The sequence below is a fragment of the Ranitomeya imitator genome, chromosome 4 (genome assembly GCF_032444005.1).
Source record: "Ranitomeya imitator isolate aRanImi1 chromosome 4, aRanImi1.pri, whole genome shotgun sequence".
Classification (NCBI taxonomy): Eukaryota; Metazoa; Chordata; class Amphibia; order Anura; family Dendrobatidae; genus Ranitomeya; species Ranitomeya imitator.
The window spans coordinates 426,928,318-426,948,015 of NC_091285.1; the positions used below are offsets into that span (position 1 = coordinate 426,928,318).

Below are 19,698 nucleotides of genomic sequence, written 5' to 3' on the forward strand. Positions count from 1 at the left end.
ACCCTACCCCTAACCCTAACCCTACCCCTACCCCTAACCCTACCCCTACCCCTACCCCTAACCCTACCCCTAACCCTAACCCTAGTTCTAACTCCAACCTTAGTGAAAAAAAAAAAAAATTCTTTATTTTATTATTGTCCCTATCTATGGGGGACAAATGGGGGGGGTCATTTACTGTTTTTTTATTTTGACCACTGTGATAGATTATATCACAGTGATCAAAATTCACATTGGAACGAATCTGCCGGCCGGCAGATTCGGCGGGCGCACTGCGCATGCGCCCGCCATTTTGGAACATGGCGGCGCTCGGGGAAGAAGACTGACGGACCTCGCCAGGATCGGTAAGTATAAGGGGGGGAGATCAGGGCACAGGGGGGGGGAGATCAGGGCACGGGGGGGCGTCGGAGCACGGGGGGGGAGGGATCGGAGCATGGGGGAGAGTGATCGGTGTGCGGGCGGGTGGATCGGTGTGCAGGGGGGGGGGATCGGTGTGCAGGGGGGGTGGTTCGGAGCACGGGGGGGGATCGGAGTGCGGGGGGGTTTGATTGGAGCACGGGGGGGTGTGATTGGAGCACGGGGGAGCGGACAGGAGGACGGGGGAGCGGAGCACAGGACGGAGGGGAGCGCTGCACAGATCGGGGGGCTGGGGGGGGCGATCGGAGGGGTGGGGTGGGGGCACATTAGTATTTCCAGCCATGGCCGATGATATTGCAGCATCGGCCATGGCTGGATTGTAATATTTCACCATTTTTTTAGGTGAAATATTACAAATCGCTCTGATTGGCAGTTTCACTTTCAACAGCCAATCAGAGCGATCGTAGCCACGAGGGGGTAAAGCCACCCCCCCTGGGCTAAACTACCACTCCCCCTGTCCCTGCAGATCGGGTGAAATGGGAGTTAACCCTTTCACCCGGCCTGCAGGGACGCGATCTTTCTGTGACACAGCATATGCGTCACAGGTCGGATTGGCACCGACTTTCATGACGCATACGCTGTGTCACAGGTCGGGAAGGGGTTAAGGGTCACCAATCTAACCCAAGAAGAGGTGCGAAACCGGCTAAATAAGATTAAAATAGATAAATCTCCGGGTCCGGATGGCATACACCCACGAGTACTAAGAGAACTAAGTAATGTAATAGATAAACCATTATTTCTTATTTTTAGGGACTCTTTAGCGACGGGGTCTGTTCCGCAGGACTGGCGCATAGCAAATGTGGTGCCAATATTCAAAAAGGGCTCTAAAAGTGAACCTGGAAATTATAGGCCAGTAAGTCTAACCTCTATTGTTGGTAAAATATTTGAAGGGTTTCTGAGGGATGTTATTCTGGATTATCTCAATGAGAATAACTGTTTAACTCCATATCAGCATGGGTTTATGAGAAATCGCTCCTGTCAAACCAATCTAATCAGTTTTTATGAAGAGGTAAGCTATAGGCTGGACCACGGTGAGTCATTGGACGTGGTATATCTTGATTTTTCCAAAGCGTTTGATACTGTGCCGCACAAGAGGTTGGTACACAAAATGAGAATGCTTGGTCTGGGGGAAATTGTGTGTAAATGGGTTAGTAACTGGCTTAGTGATAGAAAGCAGAGGGTGGTTATAAATGGTATAGTCTCTAACTGGGTCGCTGTGACCAGTGAGGTACCGCAGGCTTCGGTATTGGGACCAGTTCTCTTCAACATATTCATTAATGATCTGGTAGAAGGTTTACACAGTAAAATATCGATATTTGCAGATGATACAAAACTATCTAAAGCAGTTAATACAAGAGAAGATAGTATTCTGCTACAGATGGATCTGGATAAGTTGGAAACTTGGGCTGAAAGGTGGCAGATGAGGTTTAACAATGATAAATGTAAGGTTATACACATGGGAAGAAGGAATCAATGTCACCATTACACACTGAACGGGAAACCACTGGGTAAATCTGACAGGGAGAAGGACTTGGGGATCCTAGTTAATGATAAACTTACCTGGAGCAGCCAGGGCCAGGCAGCAGCTGCCAAGGCAAACAGGATCATGGGGTGCATTAAAAGAGGTCTGGATACACATGATGAGAGCATTATACTGCCTCTGTACAAATCCCTAGTTAGACCGCACATGGAGTACTGTGTCCAGTTTTGGGCACCGGTGCTCAAGAAGGATATAATGGAACTAGAGAGAGTACAAAGGAGGGCAACAAAATTAATAAAGGGGATGGGAGAACTACAATACCCAGATAGATTAGCGAAATTAGGATTATTTAGTCTAGAAAAAAGACGACTGAGGGGCGATCTAATAACCATGTATAAGTATATAAGGGGACAATACAAATATCTCGCTGAGGATCTGTTTATACCAAGGAAGGCGACGGGCACAAGGGGGCATTCTTTGCGTCTGGAGGAGAGAAGGTTTTTCCACCAACATAGAAGAGGATTCTTTACTGTTAGGGCAGTGAGAATCTGGAATAGCTTGCCTGAGGAGGTGGTGATGGCGAACTCAGTCGAGGGGTTCAAGAGAGGCCTGGATGTCTTCCTGGAGCAGAACAATATTGTATCATACAATTATTAGGTTCTGTAGAAGGACGTAGATCTGGGGATTTATTATGATGGAATATAGGCTGAACTGGATGGACAAATGTCTTTTTTCGGCCTTACTAACTACTGTATGTTACTATATCTTGTTACTATTGATGCTGCATAGGCATAGCCTCGCTGGCTGTTGCTGCTTCCTGTCCTGGCTGCACCTTCTACTGTATGCGGTCATGTGGGGCCGCTCATTTACAGTAATGAATATGCGGCTCCACCCCTATGGGAGGTGGAGCCGCATATTCATTACTGTAATCGGCGGCCCCACGTGACCGCATACAGTAGAAGGTGCAGCCAGGAGAGGAAGCAGCGACGGCCAATGAGGGAGCGAGCCGGGTGATTATTTTCAGAACAGCGGCTGCGCTCCCACGAACACTGACATGTCTCCGTGTTTGGCACACGGTCCGCAAAAAATCAATGACATCTGCACAGATTTTAACCCCTTCACGACATGCGCCGTACTAGTACGGCGCATGCCGTGTCACCCCCTTTGATGTGGGCTCCGGCGGTGAGCCCACATCAAAGTCGCGACATGTCAGCTGTTTTGTACAGCTGACATGTGAGCGCAATAGCGGCGGGTGAAATCGCTATTCACCCGCCGCTATTAACCTGTTAAATGCCGCTGTCAAACACAGACAGCGGCATTTAACTACCGCATCCGGCCGGGCGGCCGGATATGACGTCATCGCCGACCCCCGTGACATGATCCTTGAGACCTCTATGGTTACTGATGCAGGTCTGCTGTGAGCGCCCCCCTGTGGTCGGCGCTCACAGCACACCTGCATTTCAGCTACATAGCAGCGATCTGATGATCGCTGCTATGTAGCAGAGCCGATCGTGCTGTGCCAGCTTCTAGCCTCCCATGGAGGCTATTGAATCATGGCACAAGTAAAAAAAAAATGTTTTTAAAAATATGAAAAAAATATAAAAAATATAAAAGTTTAAATCACCCCCCTTTCGCCCCATCCTAAATAAAACAATAAAAAAAAAATCAAACATACACATATTTGGTATCACCGTGTTCAGAATTGCCCGATCTATCAATTAAAAAAAAGCATTAACCTGATCGCTAAACGGCATAGCGAGAAAAAAATCCGTAACGCCAGAATTACGTTTTTTTGGTCGCCGCGACATTGCATTAAAATGCAATAACGGGCGATCAAAAGAACGTATCTGCGCAAAAATGGTATCATTAAAAACATCAGCTCGGCACGCAAAAAATAAGCCCTCACCCGACCCCAGATCACGAAAAATGGAGACGCTACGGGTATCGGAAAATGGCATTTTTTTTTTAGCAAAGTTTGGAATTTTTTTTCACCACTTAGATAAAAAATAACCTAGTCATGTTTGGTGTCGGTGAACTCATAATGACCTGGGGAATCATAATGTCAGTTTTAGCATTTAGTGAACCTAGTAAAAAAGCCAAACAAAAAACAAGTGTGGGACTGCACTTTTTTTTGCAATTTCACCGCACTTGGAATTTTTTTCCCGTTTTCTAGTAAAAGACATGGTAAAACCAATGGTGTCGTTCAAAAGTACTTGTCGCGCAAAAAATAAGCCCTCACATGGCCATATTGACGGAAAAATAAAAAAGTTATGGCTCAGGGAAGGAGGGAAGTGAAAAACGAAAACGCAAAAATGAAAAAGGGCCGCGACTTGAAGGGGTTAATGCGTCTACATGAGTCAGTGTCTCCGGTAGGTGAGGAAACTGTCACCTCAGGTACCGGAGCCACTGACGTGTGAAACCAGCCTCAGACACACTGACTGGAAGGTAGGTGAAACTACAAGTTCAGCCTATCCTGCTAGCTATACGTATATGGTGTCTATGGCGATACACAAGTCATGCAGGTGAACGCCTCAGGCGTCCGCCGCTAGGAAACTGGACACTGTAATAGAACGCGTCATCCTCACCTTACAGTATGGAAATCTCCCGCCAAAGCAAGAAGCCTCGCGATGACACGCAGAAGGGGTGTGGCCTATCTTTATCACGTCCTTAGAAGACAACACATCAAGTCTTCAATAAAATGGCGGCGGTAGAGGCAGACACAGTCTGAGATTAGTTGAGCAGACGTCACGTGACGTCTTAAGGCGTCATTATTGCCTGGTGTTCAGTGGAGCCTGCGGAGAAGTGGGCGGGTCCTCGCTCTGATTGGATGCAATTGATGTCTCCAACTACAATAGCCCTACAGGATGCCGGCAGTCCTAGTGTCAGCGCCCGTGCCGCCCCGGGGGCGTGTAGAATAGCTGGCAGTGGCCGGCATGCCCTGGGTAGCGGGCACAGCAGATGGGGTGACTGCGGTGTGGTGACTTATTACCGGCAGTGACTGACGCTGGCACTACTGCGCACACCATGGCCTCAGCTAACGGGGCGCCGGTGCCGCTGTCCCCGGGAGGGCGCCGCCTGGAGCTGAGCGAGGAGCTGCGGAGGAGAGCGCACTGCCTGTGCCGGGAGTACCTCCGGGGAGCGTGGCGGAGCATCGGCCCGGAGCAGATGAGGGTGTCTGTGGTCAGGTACCGGCCATGTGGGGTGCTGGAGGGGGTCCTCATCCGGGTCACTAGTGGTGGCGTGTTCACTGTGCGAATGTGGGGGCTGTCGCACATTAACTGTATAAATGCTGGCAGCTTCTCCGCTTACTAATAGTGTACAGTGTGTGTACACACACACACACACACACACACACACACACACACACACACACACACACACACACACACACACACACACACACACACACTATATCTATCTCCGCAGCACTGCCTATAGCCCAGCCGTCAGGGCATCTGACATAGGTGTCCTGACTTTATAATAAAGGGTGCCATGACAGTGTGCACAAAGCCTTGGGGGGCATTGAGCCCCAGCGATAAACTATCGGCTAGATAGCGGCCAGTCGGATGGCATTTAGTTGCCCGACTGCACAATAAACTATCGGCTAGATAGCGGCCAGTCGGATGGCGTTTAGTTGCCCGACTGCACAATAAACTATCGGCTAGATAGCGGCCAGTCGGATGGCGTTTAGTTGCCCGACTGCACAATAAACTATCGGCTAGATAGCGGCCAGTCGGATGGCGTTTAGTTGCCCGACTGCACAATAAACTATCGGCTAGATAGCGGCCAGTCGGATGGCGTTTAGTTGCCCGACTGCACAATAAACTATCGGCTAGATAGCGGCCAGTCGGATGGCGTTTAGTTGCCCGACTGCACAATAAACTATCGGCTAGATAGCGGCCAGTCGGATGGCGTTTAGTTGCCCGACTGCACAATAAACTATCGGCTAGATAGCGGCCAGTCGGATGGCGTTTAGTTGCCCGACTGCACAGGCCGGCCGCTCTCCAGTGTGCCCAGGACAGCTATACATAGACCGCCATTATACTCGGCAGCACATGTCCTGACCATACACGATGGGCTGCCGAGAGTGATGGAGCTGTAAACGGAATCTCTCGCCCGGTTTTGCCACCCTGGGGTGCGACGCCTCTTTACTAGAGTATATGCCCATTTTGTTTCTATCTTGGGTATAGTCTATATATGTAAGGGGCGGCTGCTGCAGGGGTTAATGGGAAAGCGTTAGCTCATTCACCCCCACTTGTAGACAGGGTGCAGGGCTTATTTTTGAGTGGCCGACTGCCAACATGTGCCGTAGCAGTCATGGCGTCTATTCCGGATCTCTGCACCACAGAGAAGCTGCCAGTGTTATATAAGGGTAAATGATGGTGGTCCGGTGCTGGAGAGCGGGCGACATCTTCTGCCAGTCACAGGCTCCTCGTCCTCCTTCCTATCTCTGACCTTTCACAGTGGTGGAGAGTCAGGCCTGACGTCACCCTCTGGCTACATGGCAAGTACAAAGTTAACTGATTATGGTGCTATGTTGTATACATGTCTCCTGACCTGCTGTAAACCTACCTCTTAACGAAGCACTGCTCCTTCTCCCGTCAGTGTTTATCCTCTTAATTTATTGCAGTCATCATATTATATAGCACTGTGTACTTACAATTGCTCATTTTTCTTTTCTACCCATATAGTTATTCTCTTTTCCATTAGGTCTGTGACTTCACGTGATTAAAAGCTGACTAGCTGAATCCTACAATTAGGTTCTGTAGAAGGACGTAGATCTGGGGATTTATTATGATGGAATATAGGCTGAACTGGATGGACAAATGTCTTTTTTCGGCCTTACTAACTATGTTACTATGTTCTAAGCTCCATGTAGAAACAGGAGGTCAATTTTCACTGTGCGAGTCATCAGTCACTGCCAACGTCCCTGGCGAGGGGTGGTGGAGCACCTGGGTCAGGAGTTGGAGGGGAAAGATAAATGCAGGGACAAGGGACTTCTTGTAGAGCAGAGAAAAGAGAAGAATTTGCTGGGTAGAAAGATAAAATGAGCATTTACAAGTACACAGTGCTGTATAATGACGGTAATGTATTCCGAGGATAAAGTCTATGATGGGAGCGTTCTGTTAATGACTTTGCTAAGGTGGGAGCGGTAAATGGCAGAATCTCGCCTGTCTTAACTGCACAAGAAGCCAATAGTGCAGATCAGGTGGCACAATATGCGGCACCAACCCTAAGCCTGGCACTGTGATGCTGGTGTGCACTGGTATAGGGGGAGCAGTGGGACGTATGACGGAGAAACACGGGCAGCGTGAATCAAGAGACAGGCTGAAGCGCTGCGGTCTTTCAGAGAAATCGTGCCTGTAAAACCTGACCTGGGAACGTGCGTCTGGCCACAGTGACTGGTCCCAGAGGCGGGTCCCCAGCATCTTCTCCCCACCTCCATCTCGCAGACTGACATATTGAAATGGACCAATCACATGACTCTCCTTCATGTTCTTGTGCTCCGAGGTTTTCCATTCCAGCCTTTTCCTGTGTGCTCCTCAGCAGTAACATGAACTCCTCTTCTCAAGGTCACCGGGGAGGTGGTGATGAATTGCTGAAAATGTCATATGGCAGCTAAAGGCAAGGCAGCCTGCATATTGCTGGCCTGCTCCCCAGACCACATACACACATGCAAACCAAACCATGAACAAAGTACGTACTGTCACTACTAGCATGGCCACCCTTGTCAGGTTGTGAACAGCTACAGTATTTAGGAGCTCACTGCTCTTCTGCTGCCTTGTAGCCCAGGAGGGGGCACTACTGAGTGACATGGCAGCTTTTCTGTCCCATGCTGCATGCAAGGTCCTCTCCGGCTTCAGTGCCAGTGGTCACAAGCTCGCCTGCACAGAAGCTGGATGAAGACACTGCCATTAGACAGGGTGGCCAAGGTACCCATAACGGCGTGAGGGCATGCGCAGGATTACCTCACCCAGATCAGTGTGACGTGCATGGGAGGGGACAGTATTGTAATGGAGAGGAGACCTAGATGTCTTCCGGGCACCGCACGCCCCAGAGCCTGGAAGAAATCATTAACATAAAGATTAAAAGTGCATTTCTCAACATCCAGACTGCAGCAATGAGGCATACAGGTAAGACTGGTTTAACCATTCTATTACATGTATGCCCATAGGAATAGCTAGCTTAAAAGCGTCCAGGGGATGACAGATTCCCTTTAAGGGCTTTTGATTAGCAGCACATAGCGGATACTTGCCCTCTTAATTCCTATGGAAGCAGTAATGGTGTACTTAAAGGGAATCTGACATTACTTAACTGTAAATATGGCTATACAGGCTATAGAATGCTGAAAACAGTCCTCCATGTGTGTCTCATATCAGCTGTGTTGTTGTTGATGATGAGAAATCCTCTTTTATCACTTTTTATATCCCGTACATACTTGTGTATAAGCCGAGATTTTCAGCACAGTTTTTTTGTGTGCTGAAAACGACCCCCTTGGCTTATACACAAGTCAATTGTCCAGAACGCTGGCTTGGGAGGGGGACCGGCATAGCGGCGGCAGGAGCCGGCGGCTGTGGCACAGTGACATCTGCAGCTGCCGGCTAACACAAGACATCATACTCGCCCTCCATCGCTGCATCTCCGTTGTCCCTGCGGCTCTGTTTTCCTGTGATGAGCGGTCATGTGGTACCGCTCATTAAGGTAATCAACATGGACACGTCTCCACTCCCATAAGCGTGGGGCGCATATTCATTACCTTAATGAGCGGTACCACGTGACCACTGAGCAGAGGAGAGCTGCCGGTGCCAGGACAATGGAGATGCAGGTGCGATGACTAGGAGGGAGGGGGGGGCGGGAATGTGAGCCATGCATACAACCAGTGGGGGAGCTGAGCAATGCAGGACCGGGGGAGCCATGCATACAACAGGGATGCCACACATACCAGGACTGGGTAGCCACACATACCAGGACAGGACAAGAGGGAGCCACAGGACAGGGGGAGCCACGCATAGCAGGACCAGATGAGGGAACAATGCATACCCAGCTTATAATCGAGTCAATAAGCTTACACAGTTTTCCATGGCAAAAGTAGGTGCCTCGGCTTATACTCGGGTCGGCTTATACTCTAGTATATACGGGGCAGCACGGTGGCGCAGTGGATAACACGGCAGCCTTGCAGCGCTGGGGTCCTGAGTTCTAATCCCACCCAGGACAACATCTGTAAGGAGTTTGTATGTTCTCCCCGTGCTTGCGTGGGTTTTCTCCGGGTTCTCCGGCTTCCTCCCACATTCCAAAGACATACTGATATGGAATTTACATTGTGAGCCCCATCGGGGACAGTGATGATGTGTGCAAAACTGTAAAGCGCTGCGGAATATGTTCGCGCTATATAAAGATGATTATTAAAATAAAGATTATTTAAGTCGCCTCTTCCTGGCTCCGGGACAGATGGTGCCTGGAGATAACTCTGCCTCCAGAGATTATTATAAATGAAGGAGGAGTTAACAATGTGATGTGTAATGGCTGCTCTCCTGATAACTGACAAGTCTGCAGGTTCCGCTCCAGCTCCCAAGCAGATAGGGCTGTAATATTGTTGCAATACAGCAGAGCTGAGAGAGAAGCAAAAATGTGTTTGTAAGAATACAAATTTCATTTTTCCTGTTCTGTGTTGGTTACTTTTCCAGGCAACGTCGTCCTCCTATCCCGGAAGAGGTCATTTATATAAAGTGATGAAAGATGATTTCTCAGCAGCAGCACAGCTGATATGATTCATACAGGGAGGACTGTTATCAGCAGTTTATAGCCTGTACGCCCATATTAATAGTTTAGATAGGTCAATTGTGGTGGCAGGTTCCCTTTAATCTTTCACACTCCTGTATTTTCGGCCTACATTTTGCCATGTGTTTTTGTTCTGAGGTTGTAGTTAGCTAATTTTAAGATCTTGCCATAAAATTCAAGGAGGGTGTATTCGGTTTGTCTTGAGACTGGTTTTGCTGTCAGTTTATCAGTGTATATACCGGTATGTAAGTTAATGCACAAACATAGGCCCTGCTTCATCAAGACCTGCGTTATCACCAGTCTTGTTGAGCAGGCGTGCTGGAGTGAGAGGCTCCTACATCATTAAAGAAGTACTCCTCCTCCCATCAAAATTTTTATCCTCTTACTATATTTCAATCATCACATTATATAGCACTGTGTACTTACAATTGCTCGTTTTACCTTTTCTACCCAGCTAATTCTTCTTTTTCCATTAGGTCTACGATATCACGTGATTAAAAACTGACTTCTAAGCTCTATGTAGAAGCAGGAGGTCAATTATTCTCTGCACAAGTCATGAGCCACTGCAAAAGTCTATGGGAGGGGCAGCAGCTGGGTCAGGAGTTGAAGAGGGGAATGATAAATGCAGAGACAAGAGACTTCCTGTTTCTACATAGAGAAGAGTTAGATGGGTAGAAAGGCAAAATGAGCAATTGTAAGTACACAGTGCTGTATAATATGACTGCAATATATTAATAGGACACAAAGTTTGATGGGGGAGAGCGCTTCTTTAAGGGGTTATTCTTGAAAAGAGTAAACTTACTAAAGGAAGTGTAACTAAATTCCTAAATACATTTAATTAGCAGATCGCCATAGTTTTGTTGAGGTCAGCAATCACTATAGAATTAAAATGGCCGCTATTTGCCACAGAATTTTAGCGCAGCCTGGAGTTGTGGCAAAATGTTGCTACTTTTCAAATCTTTTTATACCTTAATTCTGGTGTTAAAGTTTTGATGAAGCCGCCCCACAATGTTCCCTTTTGCACTCAGCGTATTTACTGTCATTGAGAAGAAGGTTTCTCGCGATGTTCTTCCTGGGCCGGTAAATTAACTAGGACTCAGTGGTACATTGTGGATAAAGTCACCCATAATCCACAAAGTGGTCACATGTGGTTCTTCAGAAGGATTTATTTGTGGTCCTGTTAACCGCTTCTCTTCTGTGTTTCAGTGGCGGCCTGAGCAACCTGCTGTATAAGTGTAGTCTGGCAGACACCGTCCAAACGCAATCCACGGAGCCACGTCAAGTGCTGCTGCGGCTTTATGGAGCCATTCTGCAGGTAATCTGTTTCTCGGGTGCATATTCTATAGTTCCAGGACAAATATATAAATAATATATACAGTACATAACTTTTTTTTTTTGTCTTACCATAAGGCTTTGTGCCCATGATGAGTTTTTGTTGCTTCCAGTGAAGTGTATGTCAAATCCCCCCTCCCCCCCTTCTTAACTCCAAATTAACTTGCGGTGCGTGATTCAAATCCACAACATGTGAATCTCTCTTCTTCTGATTACTCTTATGTGCAATTTTTTTCCCATAGACTTGGGTTAGATGTGGAAAAACTGCAGTGTTTCCACAATGACTGTATCGATAACGGTTTGTCAAAGCCAAATACCATGAAATATCAAAAACAAAGCCGCCTTATTTAAAGCATGACACACCAAAGATGCATGTTAAAACAAAAAAAGCGCTCAAACACAATGGTGAAAAACACATGTTACCTAATGGGTGCAGAAATGCTGCAACAGCAGAAACTCATTGTGAGCACACAGCCTGAGCAGCTGATGGTATTGAAAGCTGGTTGTATCTTATTAACAAATCGTTACCTCCACTTTCATAAGAAAAGGATTACTGTACAATAATTTTTTAAATAATTTTTCTTTATTGCTCTATTAGGATTATTTTCTGATAACATGGAGCACCCGAAGTCTGTGCTGCTAAAATATGCAGCGTCCAACATCAGCCTCGCTATCGTCTTAAGTGCGTGAGTGAATGTTGTAAAATCCTACGATGCTCCCGCACTAAATACAGAAGTGTGGTTGCAGGAGGACGCTCTTTAGTGTATCCCACAGCACAGACTTTGGTTGGTCCGTGTTATCAGTAAAAGTTATAAATGCTCTTAAGGTACCTTCACACACAACGATTTCATTAACGATATCATTGCAACGTCACGCTTTTTGTGACGTAGCAACGATCCCGCCAACTATCTCGTTATGTGTGACAGCGACCAACGATCAGGCCCCTGCTGGGAGATCGTTGGTCGTTGGGGAATGATCAGGACCTTTTTTTGGTCGCTGACCACCCGCTGTCATCGCTGGATCGGCGTGTGTGACGCCGATCCAGCGATGTGTTCACTTGTAACCAGGGTAAATATCGGGTTACTAAGCGCAGGGCCGCGCTTAGTAACCCAATATTTACCCTGGTTACCATTGTAAAAGTAAAAAAAAAAAAAAAAAAACAGTACATACTCACATTCCGATGTCTGTCACGTCCCCCGCCGTCAGCTTCCCTGCACTGACTCAGCGCCGGCCGTAAAGCAGAGCACATCGGTGACGTCACCGCTGTGCTCTGCTTTACGGCTGGCACTGACAGTCAGTGCGGGAAGCTGACGGCGGGGGACGTGACAGACATCGGAATGTGAGTATGTACTGTTTTTTTTTTTTTTTTTTTACTTTTACAATGGTAACCAGGGTAAATATTGGGTTACTAAGCGCGGCCCTGCAATTAGTAACCCAATGTTTACCCTGGTTACCCGGGTGCTGCAGGGGGACTTCGGCATCGTTGAAGACAGTTTCAACGATGTCGAAGTCGTTCCCCTGATCGTTGGTCGCCGGAGAGAGCTGTCTGTGTGACAGCTTCCCAGCGACCACACAACGACTTACCAACGATCACGGCCAGGTCGTATTGCTGCTTGTGATCGTTGGTAAGTCATTTAGTGTAACGGTACCTTTAGTGCAGGACTCTGCCTTATCATCAGTTTTCTAAAAGGATAGGCACTAGTGATGAGTGAACATGCTCAGATAAGATCCTATCCTATGCGTGGGTGCTAAGTGTCTTCGGTGTGCTGGAAAAAATGTTTGGTTCCCCACGGCTGCATGTCTCGTGGCTGTTTGACAGCTGTAACAGATGTAGGGATTGCCTGTTTATTAATTCCCGCTTGTGTTGCGGCTGTCTAAGAGCCACAAGACATGCTGCCACGGTGAATCAAGCATATTTTTCGAGCACACCAAAGACACTCGGCACCCGAGCATGTGTGGATAGGATCTTATCTGAGCACGTTCACTCATCACTAGTAGGTACGCTTTAAATCTATCTTCTGCTTCTTTATGTCTTGCAGGGTGTGGACTCTCTTGTCCTGGAGAGCGTAATGTTTGCCATCCTTGCTGAACGCTCTCTGGGTCCACATTTGTATGGTGTTTTTCCACAAGGCCGGCTGGAAGAATACATTCCGGTGAGAAGTGCTGGCTGGAAAGCACCAAATTTAGAATTGATATAGTAACATAGTAACATAGTTAGTAAGGCCGAAAAAAGACATTTGTCCATCCAGTTCAGCCTATATTCCATCATAATAAATCCCCAGATCTACGTCCTTCTACAGAACCTAATAATTGTATGATACAATATTGTTCTGCTCCAGGAAGACATCCAGGCCTCTCTTGAACCCCTCGACTGAGTTCGCCATCACCACCTCCTCAGGCAAGCAATTCCAGATTCTCACTGCCCTAACAGTAAAGAATCCTCTTCTATGTTGGTGGAAAAACCTTCTCTCCTCCAGACGCAAAGAATGCCCCCTTGTGCCCGTCACCTTCCTTGGTATAAACAGATCCTCAGCGAGATATTTGTATTGTCCCCTTATATACTTATACATGGTTATTAGATCGCCCCTCAGTCGTCTTTTTTCTAGACTAAATAATCCTAATTTCGCTAATCTATCTGGGTATTGTAGTTCTCCCATCCCCTTTATTAATTTTGTTGCCCTCCTTTGTACTCTCTCTAGTTCCATTATATCCTTCCTGAGCACCGGTGCCCAAAACTGGACACAGTACTCCATGTGCGGTCTAACTAGGGATTTGTACAAAGGCAGTATAATGCTCTCATCATGTGTATCCAGACCTCTTTTAATGCACCCCATGATCCTGTTTGCCTTGGCAGCTGCTGCCTGGCACTGGCTGCTCCAGGTAAGTTTATCATTAACTAGGATCCCCAAGTCCTTCTCCCTGTCAGATTTACCCAGTGGTTTCCCGTTCAGTGTGTAATGGTGATATTGATTCCCTCTTCCCATGTGTATAACCTTACATTTATCATTGTTAAATCTCATCTGCCACCTTTCAGCCCAAATTTCCAACTTATCCAGATCCATCTGTAGCAGAATACTATCTTCTCTTGTATTAACTGCTTTACATAGTTTTGTATCATCTGCAAATATCGATATTTTACTGTGTAAACCTTCTACCAGATCATTAATGAATATGTTGAAGAGAACAGGTCCCAATACTGATATACAAGTCTTTTCTGTAATTCTTCTATACAACATTCTAATGTGACTATGTTCATATTGTATTTGGATGAGCTTGTTTGCCATATGGAGCCATGAGTCCCCATGTACCATATCCATCCAATGACTGACCTATGCCTCTGTATAGCAGGAGAGTAGCAAAGTGTGGTGTGAACAGAGCCTTAGCCTGCATTCATGTTTTACTAAGCAACAGCTTAGTCACTAAAACTGAATTTGGAACACTAATGAGCAGCGTCAGACGTCTGTTCTAAAATATTATCTAAATTTATAGTAATAGCACCCTCCAAAAAAAAAAATATCAGATGAAAAGTAAACCTCGTTTAAAGCGATATTTTGGTACAAACCAGAAGCTTGAAAGAGCCGGCCATATGTTCATAATCCTTGGAGATTACAGAACCTCCATTAACCTGTCCCACCTGCTTCCTTCTTGTGGAACTGTCATCAATGGCTTCAGGGGTTAGAGTACCGTATATAATATTTAATGAACAGGACTCTATTCACATGTGGTCATGTTTCCATCAGTTTATTGTATGTGATTGGGATCTAGATTCTCTCTATTTTGTTCCCCCAGAGTCGTAGACTGGTGACCGCAGAACTTAGTGTTCCTGAAATCTCTAGTGAGATTGCACAGAAGCTGGCCAGATTCCACATGATGGAGATGCCATTCAACAAAGAACCGGTTTGGCTATTTAAGACTATGGAAAAGTGCGTTTAACTTTTTGGTAACTTTTAGATTCTTTGTGACTAGCAGTTTTGTAGATACCCGCGCTCACTGTAAAACGCCCTATATGAGACTACACTGAGTGTTTAGAATACTGAACTGTATGTGACATACAGAAAATATGTGCACAAGGTAATTCTAGTGTCTAAAAAATGGACAGCTGGGTTTACCTATGTTACTGGTGGATCCTGGCTCCTTCTGTATGGGGGGGAATAAACCTAAATAGACAAGTGGTGTAATACAATAGGAGGTTGATGGGCAGAAAGTGAAATATGTCCGACCACAGGTGCGAAGAAGATGGCTACTGTGTGCTGAATAGTAATCCAAATGGAGGGATCTGTAATGCGGCACTGCTGGAGTATGCTGGGCAAGATTTGATAGAAGTAGGAGACCTACTGTCTCCTTCCCCACCATCCTGTAGAATGTAAGGGCAGGGTCCTCGCCCCTCTGTACCAGTCTGTCATTGTTAGTTTGCTTACTGTAAGTGATATCTGTATTTTGATGTAACCCCTTCTCATGTACAGCACCATGGAATCAATAGTGCTATATAAATAATAATAATACTACTAATAAAGTCTGTCCTTGAAGATGAAGTCTATCACTGTACGCTGTGGTGTATAACCAGGAAGCCCCAGCCACTGACGTTCCTGGTAAAACCATTCTTCTTTCTGGATCCGGTGTGTAATTATCACTGGCTCAACAGTACAGTGGCCTGGAAGAGGCAACAACAAACTCCTTTCTTTATCGCCTCTCATTGGGGGACACAGGAACCATGGGGTTATGCTGCTGCCACTAGGAGGCTGACACTATGCAAATAAAAAAAAGTTAGCTCCTGCTCTGCAGTGTACACCCCACCGACTGGCATTAAACTCTTCAGTTTAGCTTAGTGTCAGTAGGAGGTGGACACGGGTCTTTCATTAGACCCTTATCTACCTCAGTGTGCGTCGTTTCTTTTTCAGGTTTTCGGAAGGGATACAGGGTGAGCAGTCACACCTGTAGTCCCACAAAGCGGACTATGAGTACGGCGTGTACTGCCACCCCGTATCCTCATAGATCCCTCTCCAGGACCAAGATCCTAGCACACAAGCGTGCTCAGAAGTCCGGTCCTGGCTCCGTCCCCCACCCACTCGCCTTCCAGAGCCTGTCGGTCGGAGGAGACGAGGACGTCCATCAGCTCCAAGGACGTCTAATATCTTCCACGTTTTTAAGGTTAGTAGACGGCGTGGGATATTAGGTGAGTATTTGGGGGGCCTCGGGATTCCCTTCTTCCTGCATTTCTGCGGCCGCACTGCTATTCCTGCGGCAGCACCCTTCCTCTACTAGCAATTAGGGACAATTTCCGGGGCCAATTTTGTGCGGCGGCTCTTAATTCCGGCCGCTCTACCTTCCCACGGTGGCTCTGCACCTCTAATCGGTGCCCCAGACCCTTTCCTCTGCGGCGCGGCCCCACTACAGACAGCCGCTCTGTTTTTATCTCCACGGCAGTCCCTCCTTTTCAGCGGCCACGGTCGTCTCCTGCGGCGGCCGGCTTTTAATGAAGGCCCCGGCTCTTCCCGGGGCCTACTTCCGGCGCCGACACCGGCGCTCCGCTGTTCATACGGCGGCTGCCGCGCCTGTCAGACGGGACGCCCGCACCTTTTCCTCGGCGCCGGCACCCATTTCAGCGGTCACCGGCTGCTAATTTAGGCCCTGGCTTCCCCCGGGGCCTACTTCCGGTGACGCGCTCCGTCACTTCCGGTACCATCGGGCGGGCTTTCTCCCGCTCGACAAACTCTGCCCGGCATTCCCCACCCACCGGCGCCATCTCGGCTGGCTCCGCCCCTTCCTCCACGCCGCTGCTGGACGCTCAGGGCACGAGTTCTCTTCATCGTGCCACGCTCCTGCGCCGGGGGAACTTCGCAGAACGCTCTTTCTGGGAACACAGCCCGCCATCTGCGCTGGGGATCCACAGCATCTTCCTCCAGGCCTGCAGCTCCTGGTATCCGGGGTTTTTCGTCTGCCGTGAGTAGCTCTGCACTGCAGACTGACACCCTCCTCTGCCCCACTGTCCCCTAACCTGCTGGCATTTTCTTCAGGGACCTCTTCAAAATGTCTAACTCTAAAGGGGGCCGCTCTCGTCCTCCGACTTCTTCATCTTCTGCCTTAGTCACATACTTTGCATGTTCGTCCTGTAACTGCAAACTTCCCTCAGGTCAGTCCTCCCCGCTGTGTCAGTCCTGCAGCAACCCGATTGTTCCCACCGCCCAGGATCCCCCGGCTGTTCCGCCCGAGAGTGATCCCCCCCATCCCAGGCTGGGCCGCCTCTCTGTCACAATCGGTGGCCGATTTAACACGGGTATCTCAAACCCTAGTGTCCGCGCTGGATCGGTTACCCCTGCAGTGGCCAGCGAGTCGCAGGAACCGCCGCCCGAGCCCTCCTTGATAAGCCACAAAAGGTCCAGACAGGAACGTCGGTCTGAGTCCTCTTCGCGCTCCATCTCGCCGCTTGGCCCTCCCCCGCGGTTGGTGTCCCACCGATCCTCCTCCCCTGAGTCGGGCGAGGCATTATCTGATGCGCCTTCGGAGGATATTTCAGAGCTGGATCCTAACCAAATCGCCACCATGAGTGAGACAGTACAGAACCTCATTGGGGCAATAAACCAAACCTGTGGCATCAAGGATCCCTCTACGGAACCCGCAGATCAGGTGGTTTCGTTTAGACGGGCCAAACCACCTTCTAAATTTTTCGCTCCTCATCCTGAATTCGAGGAAATCTTGTCCAGAGAGAGAGAGAACCCCACTAGGCGTTTTCAGAGGGGAAAACGCCTGGGTGTGCTATATCCTTTTTCTCCAGAACTTACCGCCAATTGGACGGTCTCTTCCTCAGTGGATCCACCTGTGTCCAGGCTGTCCACCAACACGGTGCTTCCACTGTCCGGCGGAGCATCTCTGAAGGATTCTAACGATAGTTATAGAATCCTTCGCAAAATCTGCTTTTGAAGCGGCTTCAGCGGCTCTATGTCCAGCTTTTGCGTCCACTTGGGCTTCAAAATCTATTTCAAAATGGGCCAAGGATCTTCGGCGAGGTATCCTGGACGGGGCGCCTCCCGCGCAATTAGCGGAACTTGCCAACCAGATTTCCCACGCTGGTGAATACCTGGTTTCCGCCTCCCTGGATGTCGCGTCTAGTGCGGCTCAAGCTTCCAGCAATGCCGTTGCCATCCGCCGGACCGTTTGGCTCAAGGCCTGGCAGGCGGACTGGTCCTCCAAAAAGTCCCTCACTAGTCTGCCCTTCCAGGGCTCTCGCCTCTTTGGTTCCCAGCTGGACCAAATAATTAAGGACGCCACCGGAGGTACAAGTTCTCTTCTCCCCCAGGCTAAGCCTCGTCGCCCTCCTCCTAGACAACAGTTTCGTTCTTTTCAGCCTTTTCGTCGCTTCGCTGCGTCTAACTCCTTTTCCCAGCAGCAACAGAGGCCACAGGCACGTTAAGAGAAGAAGGCGGTGTCCTTTAGGCCCACTCCGTCCTGGCGTCCTCGTTTCTCCCAGGGTAGATCCTCCAGGCCCAGGACTGGAAGATCCACCTCGGCATGACTCTCGGCAAGACTCCAGCCCAACTCCCAGATTGGGCGGCCGTCTTCTCCTTTTCGGGGATGTCTGGATTTCCGCAGTAGAGGATGCATGGGTCAGGGAAGTTGTATCCTCGGGATACAAAATAGAATTCGCTTCCCGACCTCGGGATCGTTTCTTCCAATCCCGTCCTCCAAGAGACCCCGCCCTAGTTCCGGGCTTCTTCTCAGCCATCGCTTCTCTGCTCAAATCCGGGGTAATCGTTCCCGTCCCAGAAAAAGAACGCTTCACGGGTTTCTACTCGAATCTTTTTGTGGTACCGAAAAAAGACGGCAAAGTTCGCCCCATTCTGGACCTCAAATTGCTGAACAGGAGGGTTCGCCTGAGACACTTCAGGATGGAATCCCTGCTTTCAGTAATTGCTTCCATGGAGGCTCAGGAGTTTCTATGCTCAATAGATATCCAGGACGCCTACCTCCATGTCCCGATATTTCCCGGACATCACCGTTTCCTGCGCTTCGCAGTGCAACGAGATCATTTTCAGTTCGTCGCCCTGCCGTTCGGTCTCGCAACCGCGCCAAGAGTGTTCACGAAGATCATGGCGGCGCTGATGGCCATCTTGAGAGTCAGAGGCTTGGTCCTATTTCCATATCTCGACGATATCCTCATCAAGGCTCCGTCCTTCGCTCAGGCCCACGAAAGCCTGTCCATTGTTCTCGACACCTTAGCCCGTTTCGGGGGGCTGGTAAACCGGAAGAAGTCCTGCCTTATTCCTTCTCAGCGCATCATCTTTCTGGGCATGCTTTTCGACACTCGTCAGAGCAGAGTCTTCCTTCCCAAGGACAAGAGATCCACTCTTTGTCGGGACATACGCTTGCTCCAGGGTCCTCGACCTCCCTCCCTCCGTTCGGCCATGAAGGTTCTGGGGAGGATGGTAGCTACATTGGAAGCGATTCCCTTCGCTCAATTCCATTCGCGACCCCTTCAGCAAGCCATTCTGTCTCAGTGGGACAGGTCGGTCTTCTCCCTGGATCGACCGATCAAACTCTCCTTTCGGGTCAGGCGGTCTCAACTGGTGGCTGACGTCACCTCTCATCTCCCAGGGCAGGTCCTTCCTTCCGGTTCACTGGCAGGTGGTGACAACGGACGCCAGCCTGATCGGCTGGGGTGCGGTTTTTCGCCACCTGACGGTTCAGGGCCGTTGGTC

At 48.8% G+C, this 19,698-nt stretch overlaps 1 protein-coding gene across 1 annotated transcript in view; it reads left to right on the forward strand.

Annotated features, from left to right (window-relative positions):
* The first annotated feature begins 4,719 nt into the window (after window positions 1-4,719).
* CHKB (choline kinase beta) overlaps window positions 4,720-19,698 on the forward strand; it is an 81,684-nt gene continuing 66,705 nt past the window's right edge. The window contains exons 1-4 of the mRNA XM_069765499.1: window positions 4,720-5,079; window positions 10,880-10,988; window positions 13,045-13,158; window positions 14,795-14,928. Of these exons, the coding sequence (XP_069621600.1) occupies window positions 4,919-5,079; window positions 10,880-10,988; window positions 13,045-13,158; window positions 14,795-14,928 (518 nt within the window). The 5' untranslated portion in view covers window positions 4,720-4,918. The remainder of the gene's footprint in view (window positions 5,080-10,879; window positions 10,989-13,044; window positions 13,159-14,794; window positions 14,929-19,698) is intronic.